At 47.1% G+C, this 19,430-nt stretch overlaps 8 protein-coding genes across 8 annotated transcripts; 4 read left to right on the plus strand and 4 right to left on the minus strand.

Moving 5' to 3' along the window:
- Positions 1 to 202: 202 nt before the first annotated feature.
- BO79DRAFT_279285 (T6SS phospholipase effector Tle1-like catalytic domain-containing protein) lies at positions 203 to 1,624 on the minus strand. Its single transcript, XM_025687968.1, has 3 exons — positions 1,556 to 1,624; positions 1,317 to 1,493; positions 203 to 1,255 (listed from the first exon to the last, which is right to left on the minus strand). Exons 1-3 carry the CDS (start codon positions 1,587 to 1,589, stop codon positions 237 to 239), a joined length of 1,230 nt encoding a protein of 409 aa, XP_025533894.1. The 5' UTR covers positions 1,590 to 1,624; the 3' UTR covers positions 203 to 236.
- Positions 1,625 to 2,700: 1,076 nt separating this feature from the next.
- On the plus strand, positions 2,701 to 3,952 carry BO79DRAFT_279289 (O-methyltransferase). The gene has a single exon (XM_025687969.1). It carries the CDS (start codon positions 2,713 to 2,715, stop codon positions 3,805 to 3,807), a length of 1,095 nt encoding a protein of 364 aa, XP_025533895.1. The 5' UTR covers positions 2,701 to 2,712; the 3' UTR covers positions 3,808 to 3,952.
- A 795-nt stretch (positions 3,953 to 4,747) lies between these two features.
- BO79DRAFT_222891 (S1/P1 nuclease) lies at positions 4,748 to 5,814 on the plus strand (the record flags this gene model as incomplete). The annotated part of the gene is made up of 3 exons (XM_025683577.1): positions 4,748 to 4,985; positions 5,037 to 5,128; positions 5,221 to 5,814. The coding sequence occupies 3 exons, from the start codon at positions 4,748 to 4,750 to the stop codon at positions 5,812 to 5,814; spliced, it is 924 nt and encodes a 307-aa protein (XP_025533896.1).
- A 240-nt stretch (positions 5,815 to 6,054) lies between these two features.
- BO79DRAFT_279291 (kinase-like protein) lies at positions 6,055 to 7,533 on the minus strand (the record flags this gene model as incomplete). The annotated part of the gene is made up of 2 exons (XM_025687970.1): positions 6,055 to 6,830; positions 6,894 to 7,533. 2 exons carry the CDS (start codon positions 7,531 to 7,533, stop codon positions 6,055 to 6,057), a joined length of 1,416 nt encoding a protein of 471 aa, XP_025533897.1.
- Positions 7,534 to 8,366: 833 nt separating this feature from the next.
- On the minus strand, positions 8,367 to 8,880 carry BO79DRAFT_161920 (uncharacterized protein; the record flags this gene model as incomplete). Its single annotated transcript, XM_025679047.1, has 3 exons — positions 8,367 to 8,448; positions 8,528 to 8,680; positions 8,753 to 8,880. 3 exons carry the CDS (start codon positions 8,878 to 8,880, stop codon positions 8,367 to 8,369), a joined length of 363 nt encoding a protein of 120 aa, XP_025533898.1.
- A 1,845-nt stretch (positions 8,881 to 10,725) lies between these two features.
- Positions 10,726 to 11,739, plus strand: BO79DRAFT_183762 (phosphotransferase family protein; the record flags this gene model as incomplete). Its single annotated transcript, XM_025680285.1, has 1 exon — positions 10,726 to 11,739. One exon carries the CDS (start codon positions 10,726 to 10,728, stop codon positions 11,671 to 11,673), a length of 948 nt encoding a protein of 315 aa, XP_025533899.1. The 3' UTR covers positions 11,674 to 11,739.
- Positions 11,740 to 14,362: 2,623 nt separating this feature from the next.
- Positions 14,363 to 15,444, minus strand: BO79DRAFT_279300 (alpha/beta hydrolase). Its single transcript, XM_025687971.1, has one exon. The coding sequence runs from the start codon at positions 15,298 to 15,300 to the stop codon at positions 14,386 to 14,388; it is 915 nt and encodes a 304-aa protein (XP_025533900.1). The 5' UTR covers positions 15,301 to 15,444; the 3' UTR covers positions 14,363 to 14,385.
- A 1,760-nt stretch (positions 15,445 to 17,204) lies between these two features.
- BO79DRAFT_222896 (carboxylesterase) lies at positions 17,205 to 18,956 on the plus strand (the record flags this gene model as incomplete). Its single annotated transcript, XM_025683578.1, has 1 exon — positions 17,205 to 18,956. The coding sequence occupies one exon, from the start codon at positions 17,205 to 17,207 to the stop codon at positions 18,954 to 18,956; it is 1,752 nt and encodes a 583-aa protein (XP_025533901.1).
- Positions 18,957 to 19,430: the final 474 nt, after the last annotated feature.

The following is a 19,430-nucleotide window of genomic DNA, read 5'->3' on the forward strand; positions in this document are numbered from 1 at the left end:
TGTATGTACTTTCGGTCATCATATTCATTTTCCTTAGCAATACGTATACATGCCTCGTTTATGGGTAAATACTATATTGGAACGTTATATAGTAGAAGAATTGAAATATGCTTTTCTATTCATGCTAACATCAGGACTACTACCAAAGTTATCCGCCTGGGTCTAGCAATTGCTACAAGTATATCTCTCTAAATGAAGACGTCCTATTACTACATGAAATACCCAAACTTAGTACATCAGTCTACCTCATCCACATGAACTGTCCGGATCCTACCCTTCATGAACAGTTCCTCTTTCAGCACTGGCGCTTGTAAAAGTTTGCCTCCACTGCCAAGTACCCATTCTTGATCAGGAGTTAGGCGTTCAATTACTAGCGAGGGCCAAAGTACAGCCCCAGCTATGGTTCCCTTCCCAGTCAATACACGGTCCTCGATAGAAGCATGAATCACCTCATTGGTAGGCTGTGGATTTCCATCGCCAGTCTGCTTATACTGGAGAGGAGTCCTCTTTGACTTCCCGCCCAGAATGGTCTCCACCGTCCGAGCAAAGCTTCCCGTGTTTGTTTTGCCGAATGCCGTCGCCCATGGGGCTGTGTCTGCCTCTAATGGTCGTGGAGGACGGTCGAAGAGGTACTCCTCAATATCGAAGCTCAACTGATTATGCTTGGTGCATTGCGCGATAATCCAGGCCAGTGTGATATTCGCCAGTCGAGGGTCCTGCCCTCCTCCGCCCACATCTGTATGTACACCAGAGAACCACACCTGCAGCAGCTCTTGGCCATCAGCATTCTCTGGCTGATGCCATAGTGTGGGCTGGTAGGCGCTTCTCTCTTCGTCCAGCGCAAGTGCATGAAACGCATACCTGACCTCTCTGGGGAGCAGCGTATTGCGGAACTCCAGTTTCTCCCCTGACCAGTTTCCGAACAACCAAGGCTTATGGAACGCGACCGTGTCCCAGACCCCGACAATCTCTACTGTGAACCGTGGGAGGGGATTGCGGAAACCCAGCTGTCGGCGTTTCTCCTCATCGTATACGGGCAATTTTCGGTCGTAGAAGTCATCGTATACCGTGGCGAAATTGTCCATACCTCGGGGAGTCAACAGCCCTAGTTCACAGACTATACCCGCGATTGCTCGGGCGGTATAAGCACCGCGTGAGAATCCAAAAAAGTAGATCTTATCGCCCTCCTCGTAGTTATCCACGAGGAAGCCATATGCAGCACGAACGTTCGCACTGATTCCGATCCCGGCGACACCTAGTATATCAGTCAGGAATATCCATGGAACACGGTCGGATTCAACGTCTAGACACCGTACCTCCGAAATACTTGTCGGCTAGACCGGTCCCCACGCCTTTCTGGTAGTAGACGATTTGAGGAATTTCTTTGTTCTCTCCATCCTCTTCCACGACTGCCACGCGGCTTAGAGTGCGCGTCAACCGCGTAACATTCGACGGAGGTTCCTGAGAATCCGCTGTCGAGTCTTTCCAGGTTCCTGGAAGAACCGACCATTATTAGCACGGATTTAGCTTCCTCCAGTAGTTCAATCGAACATACCATCGCAGCAGACAATGAGACGTTTAGGTGACATTTTGCATGTGGATATCTGGAATTCTGTGGTTCGAGTGCACGTTTCACATGCTATTTCATACGCCCATCATGAACTCCCTCGTAGAACCCCTATTCCATTTATTTGAATTTGACTAGACCTCAGCTGAGCCCCAGCCACCGTTGGGGCAGTCAGCCTCACATCATCTGCTCTCGAACACGAGGTCTCCCGCAGACTGGGCAAGTTTGGACGAAGCCAAGATTCGTTCGTATCCAGCAGATGCTGGTGTTCCGACGCGGCGTTCCTTGGCTACAGCGGGTGCGGAGTGAACCCTTACAGCGCAAACCTCATCCCTCATCACGAGGAAAGTCAAATGAAGAACAAGGTATTGGGCTCATAGAATTACAGGTGGATGTCTGCACAAGTATGAATGAAGACTGAAAGGTTGGTTCGCGGAAGCCATTCCCACAAGGAGGGGGTGGCGTTGAATACGGATAACTTTAAATAGTAGAGTTAGCGGATCGACGAATACGAGGTTGACAGTCCTTCTCGGGACGCTGCTTCTCAGATTAAAGCAGAAGCGACACGAAGCGTCAGGTTATATATATAGATGATTTGGTGGTGCTATAACGAGGCCTGTACGAGCGCATTGAGGTGGAATGATCCCTGCATGCACAGCCATGAGGCTCTTGATGAGCGGGATATATTGTCAATCCAGAAACTATTACCCCCTTGGGTAATCTCTTCCTCATACTTCCATTTATGGTACAACATGGTTTCTATCCAAGAAACCGAACAATTCAAATGCATATACCTCCTACAAAAATAATAGAAGTGGCCTGATCCGGTACAGGTGTCCACGTGAAATGCGTTGGCGTGATAATACACTACAACATAAGCTTATATTGGCTCACAGAAACCATGGAACGGGCTGGAGGCCGACCGAACACCAAAGATGCAACACGGTAGACCGCTCCAGACTTGAAGAGATTGAATTGTAACGGTGATGAGGGCAAAAGCGTGGTTCGTTCCACACTCCCCTCAAAATCCTCCCGAGATATAATAGATCCATTGCACTTGGACTTAGCCTTAGCTCCTTTTAGCTTCTTATCAATACTAGCATACTAACATATATTCAAACGCTGCTACATAACTCATAAACACCATGCCCGTCAGAGACTACGGAATCTGGAAGGGATTTCCAGCTCACTACGAGCTGGAAGATCGTTTCGAGGACCCCAAATCCCCCCATCTCTCGCTGTACTACCATGACAACAATGCAAAAATGCCACAATTCGACCGTGACTACCGACACAAACACAAGGGCAATCCACCAAACAAGCAGAAACCAAAGGAGATACCTGGATTATTCCGCGCCGCAATCAACATCAAGTCCACAGGCAAGGAGTCCCGGCTTGCCTATTGGGTGAACCATAACATTGTCGAGCATCCCATCGCCAAGAAGCTATCTAATTTGGACTTCGGCTTCCACCCGATTGAAGACCTCACCGATTTTGATGGTAAAGGTCTAGACTTCATTCGAGGGAACCTCTTCACTACACAGAGCGGCCGTGTTCTTCCCCATGACATCCCCGGCACAAATAACGATATAATCGACGTTCTGGAGCCCGAGGTAAAAAAGGCAATTCACCACAAAGCTACTATATATCTATTCGGGTCCATGTTCAACACCAGAAATGGAATCCACAACGTCCACATGAATCAGGGCAATATTCCACACTTTGTCAAGGACGATGGCGTATTCCAGGATGGCGGCCTTCTCATTGAGTACGACGATCACTGGACTGGCGTTTTTCTTGCATTCGCCTCACAAGCCGCTCATACCGATGATCACAATGGACATGCTTTCGCAAAGCACGTCGTTACCTGGGCGGACATTCTACCCAAGGAGATTATTGAGAATTCGGTGGCTATCAAGGAAGCACTCATCAATCCACGTGGCAGAGATGACCGGTCTGCCAAAGAAAAAAAGTTCGTTACGCTGGAGAACCTTACAAATCACAGAGTGGCCCTGGAATCATGGAGGTTTCATAATGCTGCTGGTCAAGTTCAAGCACTCCCTCACAATGCAGCTTTGGACTCTCGAGCTATGAAAAGGTTCGAGATGCCAAATTGTCCTCTTTCTAATAATGGTGATACTATCACCCTACTCAATGAGGACGGCCTCAGGGTCGATGGGGTAAGCTATGGGGCTCGGCAGGGAGCGACGGAAGGCCGTCCGATTGTTTTTGCCCATTGAAATTGATTACTTTTGCAGCCAAGTTGGGTATTCTTGTCTTGGCAATGATGACAATATCGCAAAGTGTTAGGTTGATGAGCGGTGAAAAAAAGAAAACTTGTAACGCAAAATTACTCTTCCATCTCAATTTTGTTTTACGAATTGCTGATCCAGACTGTCAGATATGGCTACTCTGTGTGTAACTTCCTAAGCTAACAATGATAATCGTGGAAATACATTTAAGGATATGGGTTGAGTGTTGACTGGGTTGCTAGATGTTTTTGGCGAGGCATGGCATAGCCATTTAGCGGCCACGGCGCGCCCTCCGTGATATAGCGTTTAGATCGTATAACGAAAAGACGTCGTAATGAAAAGAATTATATAAACAATAGAGTAAGATATCCAAACCGTCAATGATCCATGGTTTATGTGGCAAAGCTAGACTTCGATAATTTGCAGTGGGAAAATGATTACAGTACGTGGTGTGTTCGGCAACCTCATCCACTGGAGAAAAAAAGTTTAAAGGAATAGGTCACAGCTCGCGTTCGAGATCGGGCCTCACCATGGTTTCTTGCTTCGGATAAGCATCGAAATCTAAGCAAGGTTGAGTGGTAGCGTACCGTGGGTCCCTGTAGTTTGGCTGTCTACGGGAGTAGATTTCGTATAGAGTCTTTCTTTGTTCATGCGTTCAGTGCGGAGAACTATGTACTGAGGTTTCACCATCGGAAGGATTATATCTATGGTGTCCTTGTATTACAAACGACGTCAATGTCATTATGACGGCTCTTGGATGGTCATTGGTATGTAGTTAGTAGGTACCCACTTTCGCTGCTCTTACAACACTCGGCAATTAGCCTGAACGATGTTATAAGAAGACAATGCCCTTGACATCTTAGTGCTTGTACCTCAAAACCCACTGTTCATTTGTTTAGGAGAAAGACTTACGCCACGTACCATTACAATGTGGGCTTTCCTTCTTTTCACAATCTGCACGCTGTCAGTGCAACCAGCGATCGCTTGGGGAGATGTTGGGCATCGAGCTATCGCCTACTTGGCTGAGAAACACCTTACTCCTACCGGCAATAATCTCGTAAATGAGCTTCTCGCCAACAATAAAGGGTTTGATATCTCTGACGCCGCAACGTGGGCGGACACCATCAAGTGGAAACGACCGCTCACTAGACCTTTGCATTATATCAGTATGTTATACGAATAGTATATGGATCACTCAACATCTAATTTGGCTTCAGACCCAAATGACGAACCTCCAAATTCATGTTCCGTCTCATATCCGGATGATTGCCCTGCCGAAGGCTGTATCATTTCACTGATGGCAAATATGGTAAGTTGCCTGTATCCACCATGTCGTTGACACGAAATTTTTCTTACTTTCGTCCCTCTGCGTCCTCGGTCTCTAACACTCTGCAACTACAGACCCATCAAATCAATGACAAAAAAGCCAATATGACCCAGAAAAAGGAGGCCTTGATGTTCTTGATTCACCTTTTCGGGGACCTACACCAACCGCTGCACGTCACAGGAGTGGCAAAAGGTGGGAATGATATTCGTGTCTGCTTCGATGCCAAGGCTCCGTGCGACGATGACAACAAGAAATGGAACCTACACGCAGTCTGGGATACTGCCATTCCACACAAAATCAATGGCATAAAGCACAGTCTCAAACACAATCCTGAAAGGCTAGCGTCAGCGAAGTGGGCCGATAGACTCCATCAGAAAAACAGGCCGCGACCAGTCGATACCGAGTGTGCAAATACTCGACAACCCTTGAAATGCATCAAGAAGTGGGCGACGGAATCAAATCAGCTTAATTGTGATTTCGTGATGGAAAGGGGGCTTGAGTGGCTTGAGGAGAACGATCTGGGTGGTGAGTATTATGAGGTAGCTGCGCCTATTGTTGATGAACAAATCTTCAAAGCAGCTGTACGACTTGCCGGTTGGATCAATGCCCTCGCAGATAGGGCAGCGGCCGATGAATTCAGAGACGTCCATCTTCAAGGTGATCTCTAATGATGGGATATGGTCTGTTACATGGCTTCTGGAAAAGTGATTTTTGTTGTCATGCTCTAGTGTGAGTAGGCTTGTCCTGGAATAATACTATCAATGAATGGAAAAGTAATGTTCTCGGTACTGGTTGATTTGAGTGGACAAAAAGACGCAAATATGATTTAGGTCGTGATTAACTGAGTGGATTTTCAGGCTGAGTCCCGCTACTAGTAACTATATTTACCCCCTTGCATACTTATCACATCAACCAGATATATTTAAGCTTTGCTCATAATCCGGCAACGCCCACTTGACCATCCACTCCGACTGGAGCACATCTTCAGCTGTCGGTCGCGCTTCCGGTCGGAACAGCAACATCCTGCGGATCAGATCCACAAACGCGGCTCTCTCTTCCTCCTCAACCACACCTCTCCACTTTCTCCTCCACTTCTGTATGTCTATGTCGAATGCCTCCTCAAGGGGAGGCCATTTATTCTCCAGATATGCGTCTGTTGGATGCCCATCCTCCGTAAAGAACTTGCCTCTTCCCTCCCAACGCAGCCACCACTCCCTTGGCAGTGGTCCCAGTACATCGATATGTTGTGCCACAATTTCATCGTCGGGAACCATATCAATACTGAAGAGAGCTTTCATTCCTATAACCTCCCATATCGCCGTAGCTAGGCTCCAGATGTCCGAAGAATATGTAAGCGGCTTTTGTGGCTCAAATCTGGCTTCTGGGGAGCGAAAGGCCGGAGGTGTGTGGCAGTCTTGTCCAAGTCGAACCTCTGAGGCGGGAGCGAAGGCCTCGCCAAAGTCGCTAAGAAGTGGACGTACATCGGCTAGCGTCATTGTTTCGGCATATTTTCCTAGAAATAAAGGCTTCACCGCTTGAGCTGGGATATTAGGAGTAAGGGGCTTTCCATCGCAGCGCGAGATGGGAACTGTCTCGGGTTCCCCATAACTTTCGTACAATTCTTTGATAGAAAGATCGTCAAACTTATATGGGAGCTTAATCATGATATTCTTTAGGTGAATATCTTGATTCAGTAGGTTGTAATTAGCTCATGGGGACCACGTCGTAAGAGGGCCTCTTGACGAACCTCCGTGTACATATCCGTGCGAATGCATGTAAGCAACAGCCTGTGTAAGTCCATAGCACAGCGCTCGAGCCACGTCAAGAGGAAAAAGACGGCTGAAAGAGATCTCCCTAAGATTACATTGTGCGGGGGCTGTAGTATAGCACGCATGTATCCCGTTTGGACCCTGTACTTGGAATTCGTCGAATATCATCGGTATCAAGCTGCGTTCGTGGGCAGGAGGTGCTGAGAATGAGGATGACTTTAACAGTGTTCTAAGTACCCTTGCCTCCCGTGGATGCGCGTCCGCTGTGTTGACTTTCAGGGCGACATATTTCTTAAGGGCAGTATCTCGAGCGAGCCAGACGGTAGAGTAACCACCATGACCTAGTTTATCTACGATGCGGTACCGGCTATGAAGCACGTCACCGATCATAACTGGGTGGTAACCTCCAGGCTGATAGTCTTCAAGTGTTTCCACCCCCATGATCCAGTTGTACTCCACGCGAGCCTGAGGCTTTGTGGAACTAAGCCGTGCAAATAAGCCTGAGTGGGTCTTCTGGGGGCAGTGGGGCGACCTGACACTTGGTGGGGAGGAACATGGTTGGCTAATAGGTGTTGAGGAAAGAATAGAGCGCCCAAGTATCTGGGCACGACACTTCATGGTCAGTTGGTATGATGGATGCCTGATGATGGTTCCGAAGCTGCCTCTTGCGCATCTGGGAAGGAAGAAGAGTTCCACAAGCACGAACTGTCTGTTGCCGTAGTGATCATATATCACGTGAAGATGTACAGTCATACATATCATCGGCAGCTTATTTAGATCATAACTGAAAGTAACGTTGTCAAATAGTCTACTCGGTTAAGGGTCTTTGCTCGGGTTTCATGGAGACTCTGTATACAGATGACCGAAATTGCTCATTACAACTATACTCCTTATGTTGATAGCAGCAGTTTACTTTATTTTACATTATTTTTTATTCTATTTTATTTTTCTTTTTTTTTTTTCTCAATTTTCAATTTTCTTTTATACCTGCTGAGTTGGTTCTCAAGTACTGATCAGAACTTCAATTATGTACTATCAAAGCTGGCTACAACTACAAAGATGGTAGAATAGATTATGTCACCATTTTCGAGTCTGAAATTACTATAGCCACTCGCGGCTGGTCCTGTGCCTTCGACTGAGTTGTAAGATCCCTTGGGTGTCCTTCCTCTTAGAAGGAAAGGGCTGTGGAATAAAGGCAAATAACTTGAATTCGAACAAGCATGACCTAACAAAAGTGAAACTCTTGAAACGAATGACAGAACTGACTGTTGAAGCCAATTATGATTAGCGATGTTGCGATTCGCCCCATGCCTGCGGCATACTAAGCTTGCCCTTGAATAGGACAGACTACTAAGTTAACTTGCCTCCTATCAGCCTGCTTGTTGTCCAACGTACGACCTGACGTGTTACGATTCCACTCCGTGTGCATGTCTCTTTGTAGAGGCAGGAACTTAAGGGAGGAGAGTAAAGTCCCCAGACTCCGCGTAGATAGTATTGAAATCTGAACAGGAAGCAGCCCGGACGCGATAAGGACTAGAAGACGCAAACTTCATGTCAGCAAATAATGGACACGCACCCCACGAACGGTACTCAAATGGAGTCTACCACATACGTTGTGCGAAGGGGGGACGGGCAACTTGGCGGAGGAATCGTCACACAGCCCCCACCATCAGTTGTGATGGGCGTCCGGCTGAGGAGATCGGCGATCTGGGGAGGGAATTCCCTAAAGTTGGTAAGATAGAGGCAGAACTGTGGCGGATCAGTGCTGGAGAATGTAATTACATTAGCTAGGGCACTAGACCATGTTTCAAAGTTTTGAGTCTTTCGCGATACTTACTTGACCGCGGTCCAGCACACTTGCCATGGCTGCTTGCAGTGAACGGTGTCACCGGCAGCGGGCTTGATAACTGCGATAGCGCTGGCAGTCGTCAGAAGGGTGGCGATAGCAACAGGGATAAGATACATGATGAGGACAAGTATTATCTTGCTTTAAAGTCTGTTTTGGGGGGTCTGATGGATGTTGCATTGGCTTGATCGAATCCGTGGAGAGCTAGCCTTCTTATACCGGCCATGTCGACTCTCACGCTGCTCTACTCGCTTACCCCGTAGGTTTGACTGGTGTCCGATCATGGCAGTCAAGGGATCTATGTCTAGTACTTGGCACAGCCACTCTCATTACGAGATGAGCATCTGTATGGACGGAGCGGAGTTGGATTCCCAGTTCGTGATCCTGAATCAATGTTTCACGAATTATTGTTGCTAATTAATCAAATCTAGCATTTCATATGCTGCCTACGAGTGAGTGAAAAGTGCAGCCAATACGAGAAAAAAGGATAGTGGATGTATCCCATGATACCTCGTGTGATCTTCAAGTCAAAGTATGCTTTTACAATTGGCTAGTATACATCAGGGCTCCTACTCCAAACCTTCCTCGCAAGGGTATACGGACACGAGAGAATGGATTTGTTATCCGAGTTGCCTCCTTGGCGTTAACGGTTGATTCAGGAGAGCCATACTGATGTTGCTGATAATCGTTTTCTATATTCAAGAGGTGCGCGAAAAATAAGCAGATTCCCAATTTTACCAAAGCGCTGGGGATGTGTAACGTCATGTATACCTGCAACAATGGCCAGCATTTAACCTCAGCGACCAAGCGTTTTGCTTCAAGTCCAGGTGATGATAGGTGTATCAAAGCTTCGGACGACTACCCGTGGTCGTACGGCCTTCGGCTATGCATTGTCACCTGCCAAAACGCACCAATAGCATTATATTCCGACGTAAGATTCCATATGACAAGATCGATCCGTTTGAGTAATGGAGCTACTGCATTAGGCAGTATTACAGGAGATCTTCGTGAAACAGTTGGCGTTGATATGTCCCGTTCGTAATCGCCTCCAGGATTTCCACGTGTGTTTGAAGGATATTGTCAAAGGATCATACAAAGTTTAACTATTATACGTGTGATTCTAGCTCAATTGGCAGAGGGTGGAGAACCAAGTTAAATGTACAATCACGGCTGGAATTTCATCTGCCGATCTAATCCATGGCACTCAAGATACTCTCCGCATAATGGAAATTACCAGATCAATTGCTGTCTACTGGGTCTTTCTGAGTTGCACCAAGAAGTGCGTGATCGGGGTCCAAACGGTACGCCGGGTGATAAAGGCTGGGCGATATGCGATAGACTATCTGTAAGGCATACAGCTATGACTGCTACGAACGGGATCATTAACAAGCCCTATGTTGTGGATATGAAGGTATAATAATCAGTGGCCCTTGGATAGCTACCCTGAAGGTGCTAGCGTATTCTACGGTGATGGTGTGGGATAGGGTAAAGAATGAGGTATACAGTTAGGCGGACTTGAGACAATGATGATAGGACGACATTGCACAATCTATCCAGGGATTTCTCAGTGTTGTCATGTTCGGGATAAATTAGAGGCCATGGTCGAGGTCATTGAATCATCTTGTGACCTCGGTCTTGGAAATGGCTAATGAGCTTGCCCTTGGCATGTATGCCTAGTAGTACTCCGAATGCCTCATGCTGGAGAATAGCTCAGTTTTACGGGTCTAGAGTGCAATTCATACCTGCCACTCACATTAACCACCAAGGACGAATCGGTATTTCTCTGTCTCACCATAGTATCTGCATATCTATACCCTTATCTAGCCAAATGGATGATCCCTAAAGGAAAGCACATGCAGAGTCATGTCGGAACCGCAAGATCAATTGTCCGGCATATCCTTGTTTACTCCCTACAGCGCCCGAGAAACGTTGACTTCTTCATCTTCTGGAGGGCTCTGTTCACAATGTGGCTCTCCCTTATCCCCTCAATCATCACTCCGGATTATACCTGGCCAGCACCCGCTGTTACTACAGTCCAAAGAGTAACCCCACCAGTGCCCGCCGTACCAGGCGCCAATAGCAGATGGCTTTGGGGTAAAGCACATGGTGTGCTCTACCACTTCTCACGGTGCTACTGCTACCTGTTCGGGTTATATTTTGACCCGCACATTATCCAGCTGCCGTTTGGACTCGTTCTAAAATGGACCGATCGGACGAGCGTGGAGGAGGTCATTGCAATGAAAATGGCTCGAGCAGCTGGTATTCCAGTGCCGAGAGTCCTCAGCTGCGGAGAGCACGTTACTCCTCAGTTGACCCGAGAGGTCTCGATACTCATGACGAGACTGCCAGGCTTCAGCCTTATGAACTCCGATGATCCCTTGGAGATTGCTGACGAGGGTCCGTGGCTTGAAGAACTGAAGACTTGCGTCCACGCTATGCGCGAGTGGGAACCACCAAGTCAGGATATTATCTGCTCGCCTATCGGAACGGCCCTCCGCAGCTCGCGCGTCCCTGACCACATCATGGGTCCTTTCAAAGATCACAAATCATTCTACCAGCACCTTTTTGCACCAGCATCTCAGCATGGTTTCATATCTGTTGATGAATACAATAATACATTCGCTACTGCGAAGCAGTTACAACAGCGCCCTTATAAAGTCAAGTTCACTCACGGAGACCTCAAAGCTCATAACATTCTAATCAATGAAGATGGGCACTTGGCTGGCTTTCTCGACTGGGAATCCGGGGGTTGGTATCCCGAATTTTGGGAATACACGACAGCAATGCGCTTCGGGAGAGAAAGCTGGTGGTATCAGGTTGCTATGTGGATGGGTGGTGATGAGTATCGAGAAGCGCTAGAATCAGATAGAGCGTTGAACCGTTTGACGGTGGACTCTTACATAGCTTTTTGATTGCGTTGCATAGACAGAAGGCCAGACATAATGAGTACTGTACAGACACAGCCTACCAGGCAAATGGTAAACACGGGTCATGGCACTCTTCATGTTTTGTACGCTTGCCTTGTGACTATCAGTTATTAAAGCGAGAGTCCAGCCATCGGCTGCCCGCGAGTTGTTCGATGTCTCGGCGTGGAACGAGGCACCTTTCTGCTTTTTACACTCGGGACCCTTTTTTTTTTGGCTTCCTTGGTATGAATGTGCTGCTCTACTACGTGACAACATATGCTATTATTTATGGAATGTCCTTCACGCTTGCTAGTTACCCTCTACCAATCCTCAACGCCGCATCAGTAGTTGGCCGTATTATACTTGATGCATGTAAGGTTCCCCCTTCCTTCAACCTTGCCACAAATGCTTATCTCAGTCCCTTTTGAGTAGTATGGAGCAGGTAAGACAGACCCAATGAATGTGTTAATACCAACGTACTTTGCCCTTGCGGTTCTATCCTTCGCGTAGGTTGGGATCGAAAACAACCTCAGCCTCATAGTTTTCACTTTACTATACGGCATATTTGCGGAAGGATTCATGGCCCTGCCCTATAGCATTGTCGTCAGACTCACCCTCCGTTGGCGTTGCTGGAGTCCGGATGGGTATGGTTAGTACAGTGGGTAGCCTGACAATTCTTATTGGCACTCCGTTGGGCGGTGCTATTCTTCGTCATGGTGGCTGGATAGCACTTCAAATGTTTGGTGGTGGAACTCTTCTAGTCTCAAAAGTGAGCGTCTTTGTGAGCCGAATTTCCAAGACTGGGTGGCATTTTACTAGGGAGCTTTAATCAACATGGACAAGCTTCTTGGATAAATAATACAGTGATTGGACGTTAATATGTGGGTATATTTCAGCTAATACAGAGGAACCTATGAAGTTCTAAAGTTTACTTCGAAAGCCAAAAGCCACTTTAAATGACCTCACAGGTCAATATCATCCATCGTATCGCTGCATGCCGTAAGCATATATTGCTTTAGATTGATCAAATATTATGTCACAATACTCTTAACAAGGCTTCGCCGTAGATATGATCTGCAGATTGCGTTGGACTCCCTCGATTGTTAGACTAATGCAGACAAAAGGTAAGACAGATTCTGGGTGGATTTGAAACTGTGATCTATCCTTGGCTATACCCTAACTGAACCTTACTGAAAGGAACAATGATGTTGATACCGTATGGGCGAAACAATTTTTAGAGGCTCCAGACCGATCCACAGCCACATGTAAACAGAGCATCGTCGCATTCATACCCTGCTAGGTAGATTTCTGAGATCCACGGCTATCTAAATCTCGGGAACCCGCATCTTACGATCTCCAGCCAACTTTAAATGTAAGAGACTTTCGTGAGGGGCTATAGTAGGGCGGCAAATCCATACCCACCCACGACGGCTTGGATTTGGATATCGATCTTCGTATCTATTCTACATATGCTGTGTTTGATCAGGATTCCTCGGCGGGACTTCCTCAAAAACTTCTCTGTTTTCAGAAAACATCTGCATATACTCTATATCATTCCTTCCAATGTTTGTTACATTACATACGACCACAGGGTGTGGAAAACAGGGCTTCCCGTCCGCTCAGCCGTACTTAAGCCACACGCCGGGAGGTTAGTAGTTGGGTGGGTGACCACCAGCGAATCCCTTCTGTTGTATGTTTTTGTGCGTTTTGCATATTCATAAAACCTTAAAAATGGGTAGTAGTAGTACTACTATTCTCTATTCTATCTGAATTCATCAGTTGGAAGTGTATATCAGATGTGAGTGAGTCTGTATACATTGCGGCGCTTGTCGTGAAGCATTTTGCAAGGACCTGTATTACGCCTGGCAGCCCTCGTAAAGCTGACTACAAAGTGCGAGCGGCCTTGCTCCATCATCATAGGAGTACATATGAAGTGCAAATATATCACCAGGATTACATTGAGTCTTGTAGACCACAATTAGGGTTGGATTTATGAGACCATACGAGACATTATCGCGGGTAATCTAGAAGTATATACACTCGCACCAGGGTTGCGTCTCCACCTAACATGTAACTTCTCTTACGATCTGTTACAATCTCAGTTATCGAGGGATAGTATGAAGCAAACTGGTTCCTGTGCTCGAGATTTTTTTGATCGAGTCATATGCTGCTTGGTAGGGAAGTCCTCGCATCCTCCCACAGTATAGGAACGAAGCTGCAAGAATATAATCCGCTTTCATAGTTGTGGATTCGTACAAAATTGAGATTGAAAGATGAGTGCTATCTTCTCAGTGTCTTCGCAGCTAATTACTAGTAGATTTATTGATGCGTTCTGAGTACTGTACCGCACTGGTGGGTAAACTATTGGTCTAGATTAGATCAATTCCATCTAGCTATTAATGAACCGGAAACCCAGAAGACCTATTGTCTACAAATCGTGCTGGAATGGTACCAACTTTGCCGATTTTGTGCCATAAACTAGTCATGAAGTCCCCAATTCTTGTCGTAAGAGCAGCCATTCTTTTCAGACCCATGACAAATGGATATCGATCTTTGACCCCTGCGGGCGCGACTGCGGCGCTAAGGCCTCACTAATGGGACCCAGGGCTGATCTGTGGAACGTGAATCAATATCACCAGTAATCATATTATTGCATGAATAAGATACATACAAGCCCCGCCACGACCAGGTCGACATCTGATCTTGCCAAGTTTACCCTTAAAGTACAAGTGTTTTGTGCAGAAATCCGGCGATTTGTTGAACAGCATGCTGTACCGTTTCTGGATTATCGTAAAAGTCGAAGTGAGTCGCCTCTGTCCAAATGCATTCTTTCGGTCCAGCTAACAAATCGTAGACTTTAGAAGCTTGAGTAGGGAACGCTGCCTTTTGAGAATGAATCATCAATGTCGGAGCAGTAACATATGAAGCCTTCTCAACAGGGTTGAAAGTGAGCCATGACTCCCATGACATGACAGCAAAAGAATTGCGCCACGCGCGAATACCACCGCCTCGTGACTGATCCATGTAGTAGGAATCTTTAGGAGTCTTGCTCGCTGCGGGCTCAGTGTCTGAGTATGCTTTAATCATCTCAATTTCGCCCGTCTCTCTGTAAAGATCACGAGCATGACGACCTGAAGCCTTTCGACTTTCAACCCCATCAGCACCAAACAGTATTGAAAGTAGATCCGGCTCCCCGAAAAAGCCTGCTACCGTTACCAAAGCGCGTATACGATTATCTTCTGCTGCAGCATAAAGGATATTTCCACCAGAAGTGCATATACCCAAGAGTGCTGTAGCAGCCACGTCCTTCCGGTTTACCAAATAGCTCACTGCCGATGACAGGTCTTTGGTCTTTTGTGTCGGGACTTCAGAATGACGCTCTGCGCCACTACTTTCCCCCCAGTTGGTATAATCGATGGCCATGGCGATGATGCCGTGGTGCGCCAATTGGCTCGCATATGTACCGCTCATCTGCTCCTTAACAGACGCCATTGAACCGCCAACGACAACGGCAGGATATCGTTGATTGCAATTATAGGTTTTAGGAAGGTAGAGATGACCGACAATGGAGCCGTTGCTTCCGTTTGGAAAACTAACAACTTTGGGGGCATTCCGAACCGCTGCGGAAATCATGTTGAAATGAACTTCAAATTTGGTTCAGGAGATGAAACGATCAAGGGACTGACAAAACAAAAGCTTCTGGTACGAGTGAGGAACACTTCTGCTATATGTAGCACGCATACGGATGTATAGGCTCAAAGAGAAAGACGGGCTTTTTATCATAAGGAGCGGAGAGAAATGAGGTGGGTAAGCAATCTTCGGCGATAGGACATAAGAGTGGGCAGTGTAATGCCCGGTTCGTCAGCAGCCGCTCGGAACGCTCGAACCCTCCCCATCCGGGATCGAGGTTTACAGTACATGGTTGAAAACATAATTATGGCAGCTCTGCCACTTATGCATCCAAGTACGAGAGTACGTACTGCCTTTGGCTGCCGGAGAGCTATGCTGATAATCTGGAGGGAGCCATAGCTCTCTTTGGTCCTGAATAGTAACTCACTGCTCGCCAGAGATACCTCGGCAAAGAAAGGATGCATAAGCCCTCAACATTAACACAATTTTATCAACAAGATAAAATCTGCACATGCCAAATCCATCATACTAGTAATATACGACGCCGATAATATGAATGTCTTATAATGGCACGACTGTGAGAAATTATACCTGTTCAGTGTTAACAGATTTCAGCAATACAGCGAAAACGTCCTTGGGCAAGAAGATCGTCAAACAAAAATGCTCGGCTTCGGAAGTTCAAAAACTGTGGATCTCTGATCTGGGCGGCATGAATGAAGGGAGGTGCTACCACCACACCAGCCAGCCTGCCTCCACACCAGTCTCCGCTCATGCCACACCCTCTGCCTACATCCGCCTACTTTATCAGGTAAGGTTTTATAGGGGTTTGATCCCTATAAGATAAGAATTGTTTCATTAAGCTAGTAAAATCCCATTATCTATCTTTTTATTCTGCCTCAGCTGAGGAGAAATTTAATTTATCAGACAGTATATTATTTGTTAAATCAGTAATTCTTTTGCAGCCTCTGCAGGCGAAATCGGGTATTTTTGGCAGTCAAATTATTTATTATATTTTATCTATCGTCTTCCATACCATATCTTTCATATTAGATTGCCAACAATGTCTAAGACTGGGAGTCAAGATATGTCTTTTTAGAAGACGGTGTTTGGGCCAATGCCTCAGCATGACGAATACAATACCAAATCCTCGATTACAGGCATAGATTCGATACAAAAACATCCTTTTTACCGGAGTATTCATTCTTCAGGGCACTAGACAGATATGAGTTAGTGTTATTTTAGATTAGGGTTTGAAAGTATTCTGTCAATGTTGAGGATCAAAGGATATTTTGTTAATATAACAACAGGTATAAATTTTTCCATAACCTACCCTACCCTGGCCATTAAATCACTCTAGTTCAGGGCCATATTCCTGCTTCAAACAGTGAGCACCTGCATAGCTAGCATCTCACTTAGCGGGCTCGATCAGGTATAAGAATATGAATTGAATTGAATTGAATAGTTCACTTAAAAAGTAAGACGAGAAGAAATACCTTTCGTTGGTTGTAGCCTACTTATTGATGACCCACCGGAATGGTTCAGGCCCAAATGAAGACGATTTGTGATAACGAGGCTGAGTCAGACCGCATTGCATTCCAGCAGGAAAAGCACCGCGGGTTGAGGCACAGCATGCCGATCGCAGCTTTTCGATGAAAAGAATCTCACTAGTGCTGATAGCAGGATCTTAACCAGTTCAGAGAAGAGCCTAGCATTATGATGGGATGTTCGCGATTTTTTCTCGATGGGGAAATTCTGACGTCCAGCCAATTATGACCGGCCAGGTCTCACTGCCCTCAAACCCTGACACCATCAATTCCCTGCCACGAGGCTGAGCAGTTCGTCGCATATTAGGGCCTCAAAATCCGGAAGAATGCGATTCTTGTCTCAACCCACACTTACTTCCAACAATGCATTACTCTCGTTCCTCTCTTCTTTTCGGAGCACTGTGTACATTGGGTCTTGCCAGCCCTTTGCCGTCGAGCACAAGCCCTACAGTGCACCTCCGTGATTCCAACGTCTCGTTCAAGGGGACGACGAGCAACTTGACCGAATCCTTCCTCAACATTCGCTTTGGTGAAGACACGAGCGGGAGCAACCGCTTCGCTCCTCCAAAGCCTTACAACTATCCCTCCGGCTCTGTGGTGAATGCCACTCAGTCCGGTGCAGCTTGTCCCCAGCAAAAGGACCCTATTGCAGATTTTCCCATCTTTGACAATGTCACTGCCATCTCTGAGGACTGTCTGACGCTGCGTGTCGATCGGCCACTCAACACGTCTTCTTCAGACCGTCTACCAGTTCTCGTCTGGATCTACGGCGGCGGCGACACCATCGGCCAAATCTATGACTCTGCCTATGACCCAAGCCTTCTGGTCTACGGAGCCGCCCAGAAAGATGTCCCGGTCATCTACGTTGCGATGAACTACCGTCTCAGCATTTTCGGATTTGCCTCGTCACCTGCATTAAACGAATCTGACTCCCTGAACGCTGGTCTGCTGGACCAACGCTTAGCCCTATGGTGGGTCCAAGACAACATTGCCGCCTTCGGCGGCGACCCAGACCAGGTCACCATCTTCGGCGAAAGCGACGGCGCAACAGGCGTCGGCCTGCAGCTAACAGCCTACGGCGGCAAAGTGCCCAAAGTGCCCTTTCGGCGCGCTATCATGGAATCAGGCGGCGCCAACGCCGACCCCGGAACCACCACCAACACCTCGAGCAAGCACACAGCCACCCTAACCAACCTGGTCAACTGCACAGCGTCCTCCAGCAGAGAGGAGTTGGAATGTCTGCGTCGTCTCCCAATGAAGACCCTCCTCAACACGGCCTACTCCTACGAACTCTCCCTCAACTCAATGGGCGGCATGGGCGTCTTCATCCCCACAGCCCCCTCATCGTTCATCCCTGATGCCCCCTCTAAGCTGCTCCGAACCGGCCAATTCGCCCGCAACATCGACCTCATCTCCGGATGGTGCGAAAACGACGGCGCTTTTTTCACTTCCACAACTCTAAACTCCTCATCCGACATCGCCGCCTCCCTCCAGGACAGCTACCCCAACCTCTCCAATGCTACCATCACCAAAGCCCTGGACCTCTACCCCGTTTCAGACTTCTCCCCGGACCCATCTGCAAACATTTCCGCGCACTACTTCCGCGCTAGCCAGATGCATCGCGATTTTGACTTCACCTGTCCCAGTCTCCTGACTATCCAGACGAACATTAAGTACGCCACTAACCCCGCCAATGTCTCGAACTACCTCTACGCACTTAACCAAACGGCCTTTGCGGAGGTGTTTGAGTACTTGGGGATGACGTATTACGGTGTTCCGCACTTCAGTGATATCATGTATCTCTTTAACTCAGTTACGGGTGGTTTGTTCAAGGATATCTCTACGGCATCGGACCGGAAGCTTGCGTCGGAGATGGGTGCTAGCTGGGCTTCGTTTGCGTACTGTGGCAATCCGAGCCGTGCTAGGGGTAGTGTTGAGGGATGGGAGCAGGCGTATGCTGCGAATACTAGTTCCACTACGCCGGAGTTGCAGGTCTTGGGTGGTCCGAAGATGAGATTCACTGGGAGTGGCAAGGGGGGTGCGTATGGTGAGGATTTGGTGAAGAGGTGCGCGTTTTGGAATGATCCTGTTGTGGCGAGTCAGTTGGGGGTGTAGATTATGTTAGTGATGAGTATAAGCGTGGGTGCATGCTGCCCTTTATTTAGTTACGAGATGGATATGAGTTACGCATTATGGACAAACAATTTGATACGCTCTTTATGATAGCTATACAGTATACAAAGATTGGATACATGGTTATTCTGTAGCTCTGTTTTTATTTATCAATAAGGACCCCGGCAAAGCACCCTGATCAGAAAGTAGTAGCTTTCTTCTGAAGGTAGTACAGCTACGTAGCACATATGAGAGAAGACAAGGAAGGAGATTCTATCACGTAATATAGGATTTGTTCGTAGTTAAATATAGTAGTAGGGCCCAGTACGCTTTTCCTTCGGCCATGGCGTCGTGACGATACCATCCCAAATCAATTATAATCTCTTGTATGATTCTACCACAAAACAATACTGAAAACAGGCACAGCGTCTCTTTCTTAATGAAGTATAGCAACAGCGTGGCACAAGGAAGCATCAA

The sequence above is a fragment of the Aspergillus costaricaensis genome (genome assembly GCF_003184835.1).
Source record: "Aspergillus costaricaensis CBS 115574 unplaced genomic scaffold BO79scaffold_66, whole genome shotgun sequence".
NCBI lineage: Eukaryota > Fungi > Ascomycota > Eurotiomycetes > Eurotiales > Aspergillaceae > Aspergillus > Aspergillus costaricensis.

Excerpts from the sequence above, each read along its gene's own strand:
- BO79DRAFT_279289 (XM_025687969.1), top strand. The coding sequence starts at position 2,713 with ATGCCCGTCAGAGACTACGGAATCTGGAAGGGATTTCCAGCTCACTAC.
- BO79DRAFT_279285 (XM_025687968.1), bottom strand. The coding sequence starts at position 1,589 with ATGTCACCTAAACGTCTCATTGTCTGCTGCGATG. Across the intron at positions 1,494-1,555 it reads TCTCATTGTCTGCTGCGATG|GAACCTGGAAAGACTCGACA; the intron begins GTATGTTCGATT and ends CGGTTCTTCCAG. Across the intron at positions 1,256-1,316 it reads AGCCGACAAGTATTTCGGAG|GTGTCGCCGGGATCGGAATC; the intron begins GTACGGTGTCTA and ends CTGATATACTAG.
- BO79DRAFT_279300 (XM_025687971.1), bottom strand. The coding sequence starts at position 15,300 with ATGATTTCCGCAGCGGTTCGGAATGCCCCCAAAGTTGTTAGTTTTCCA.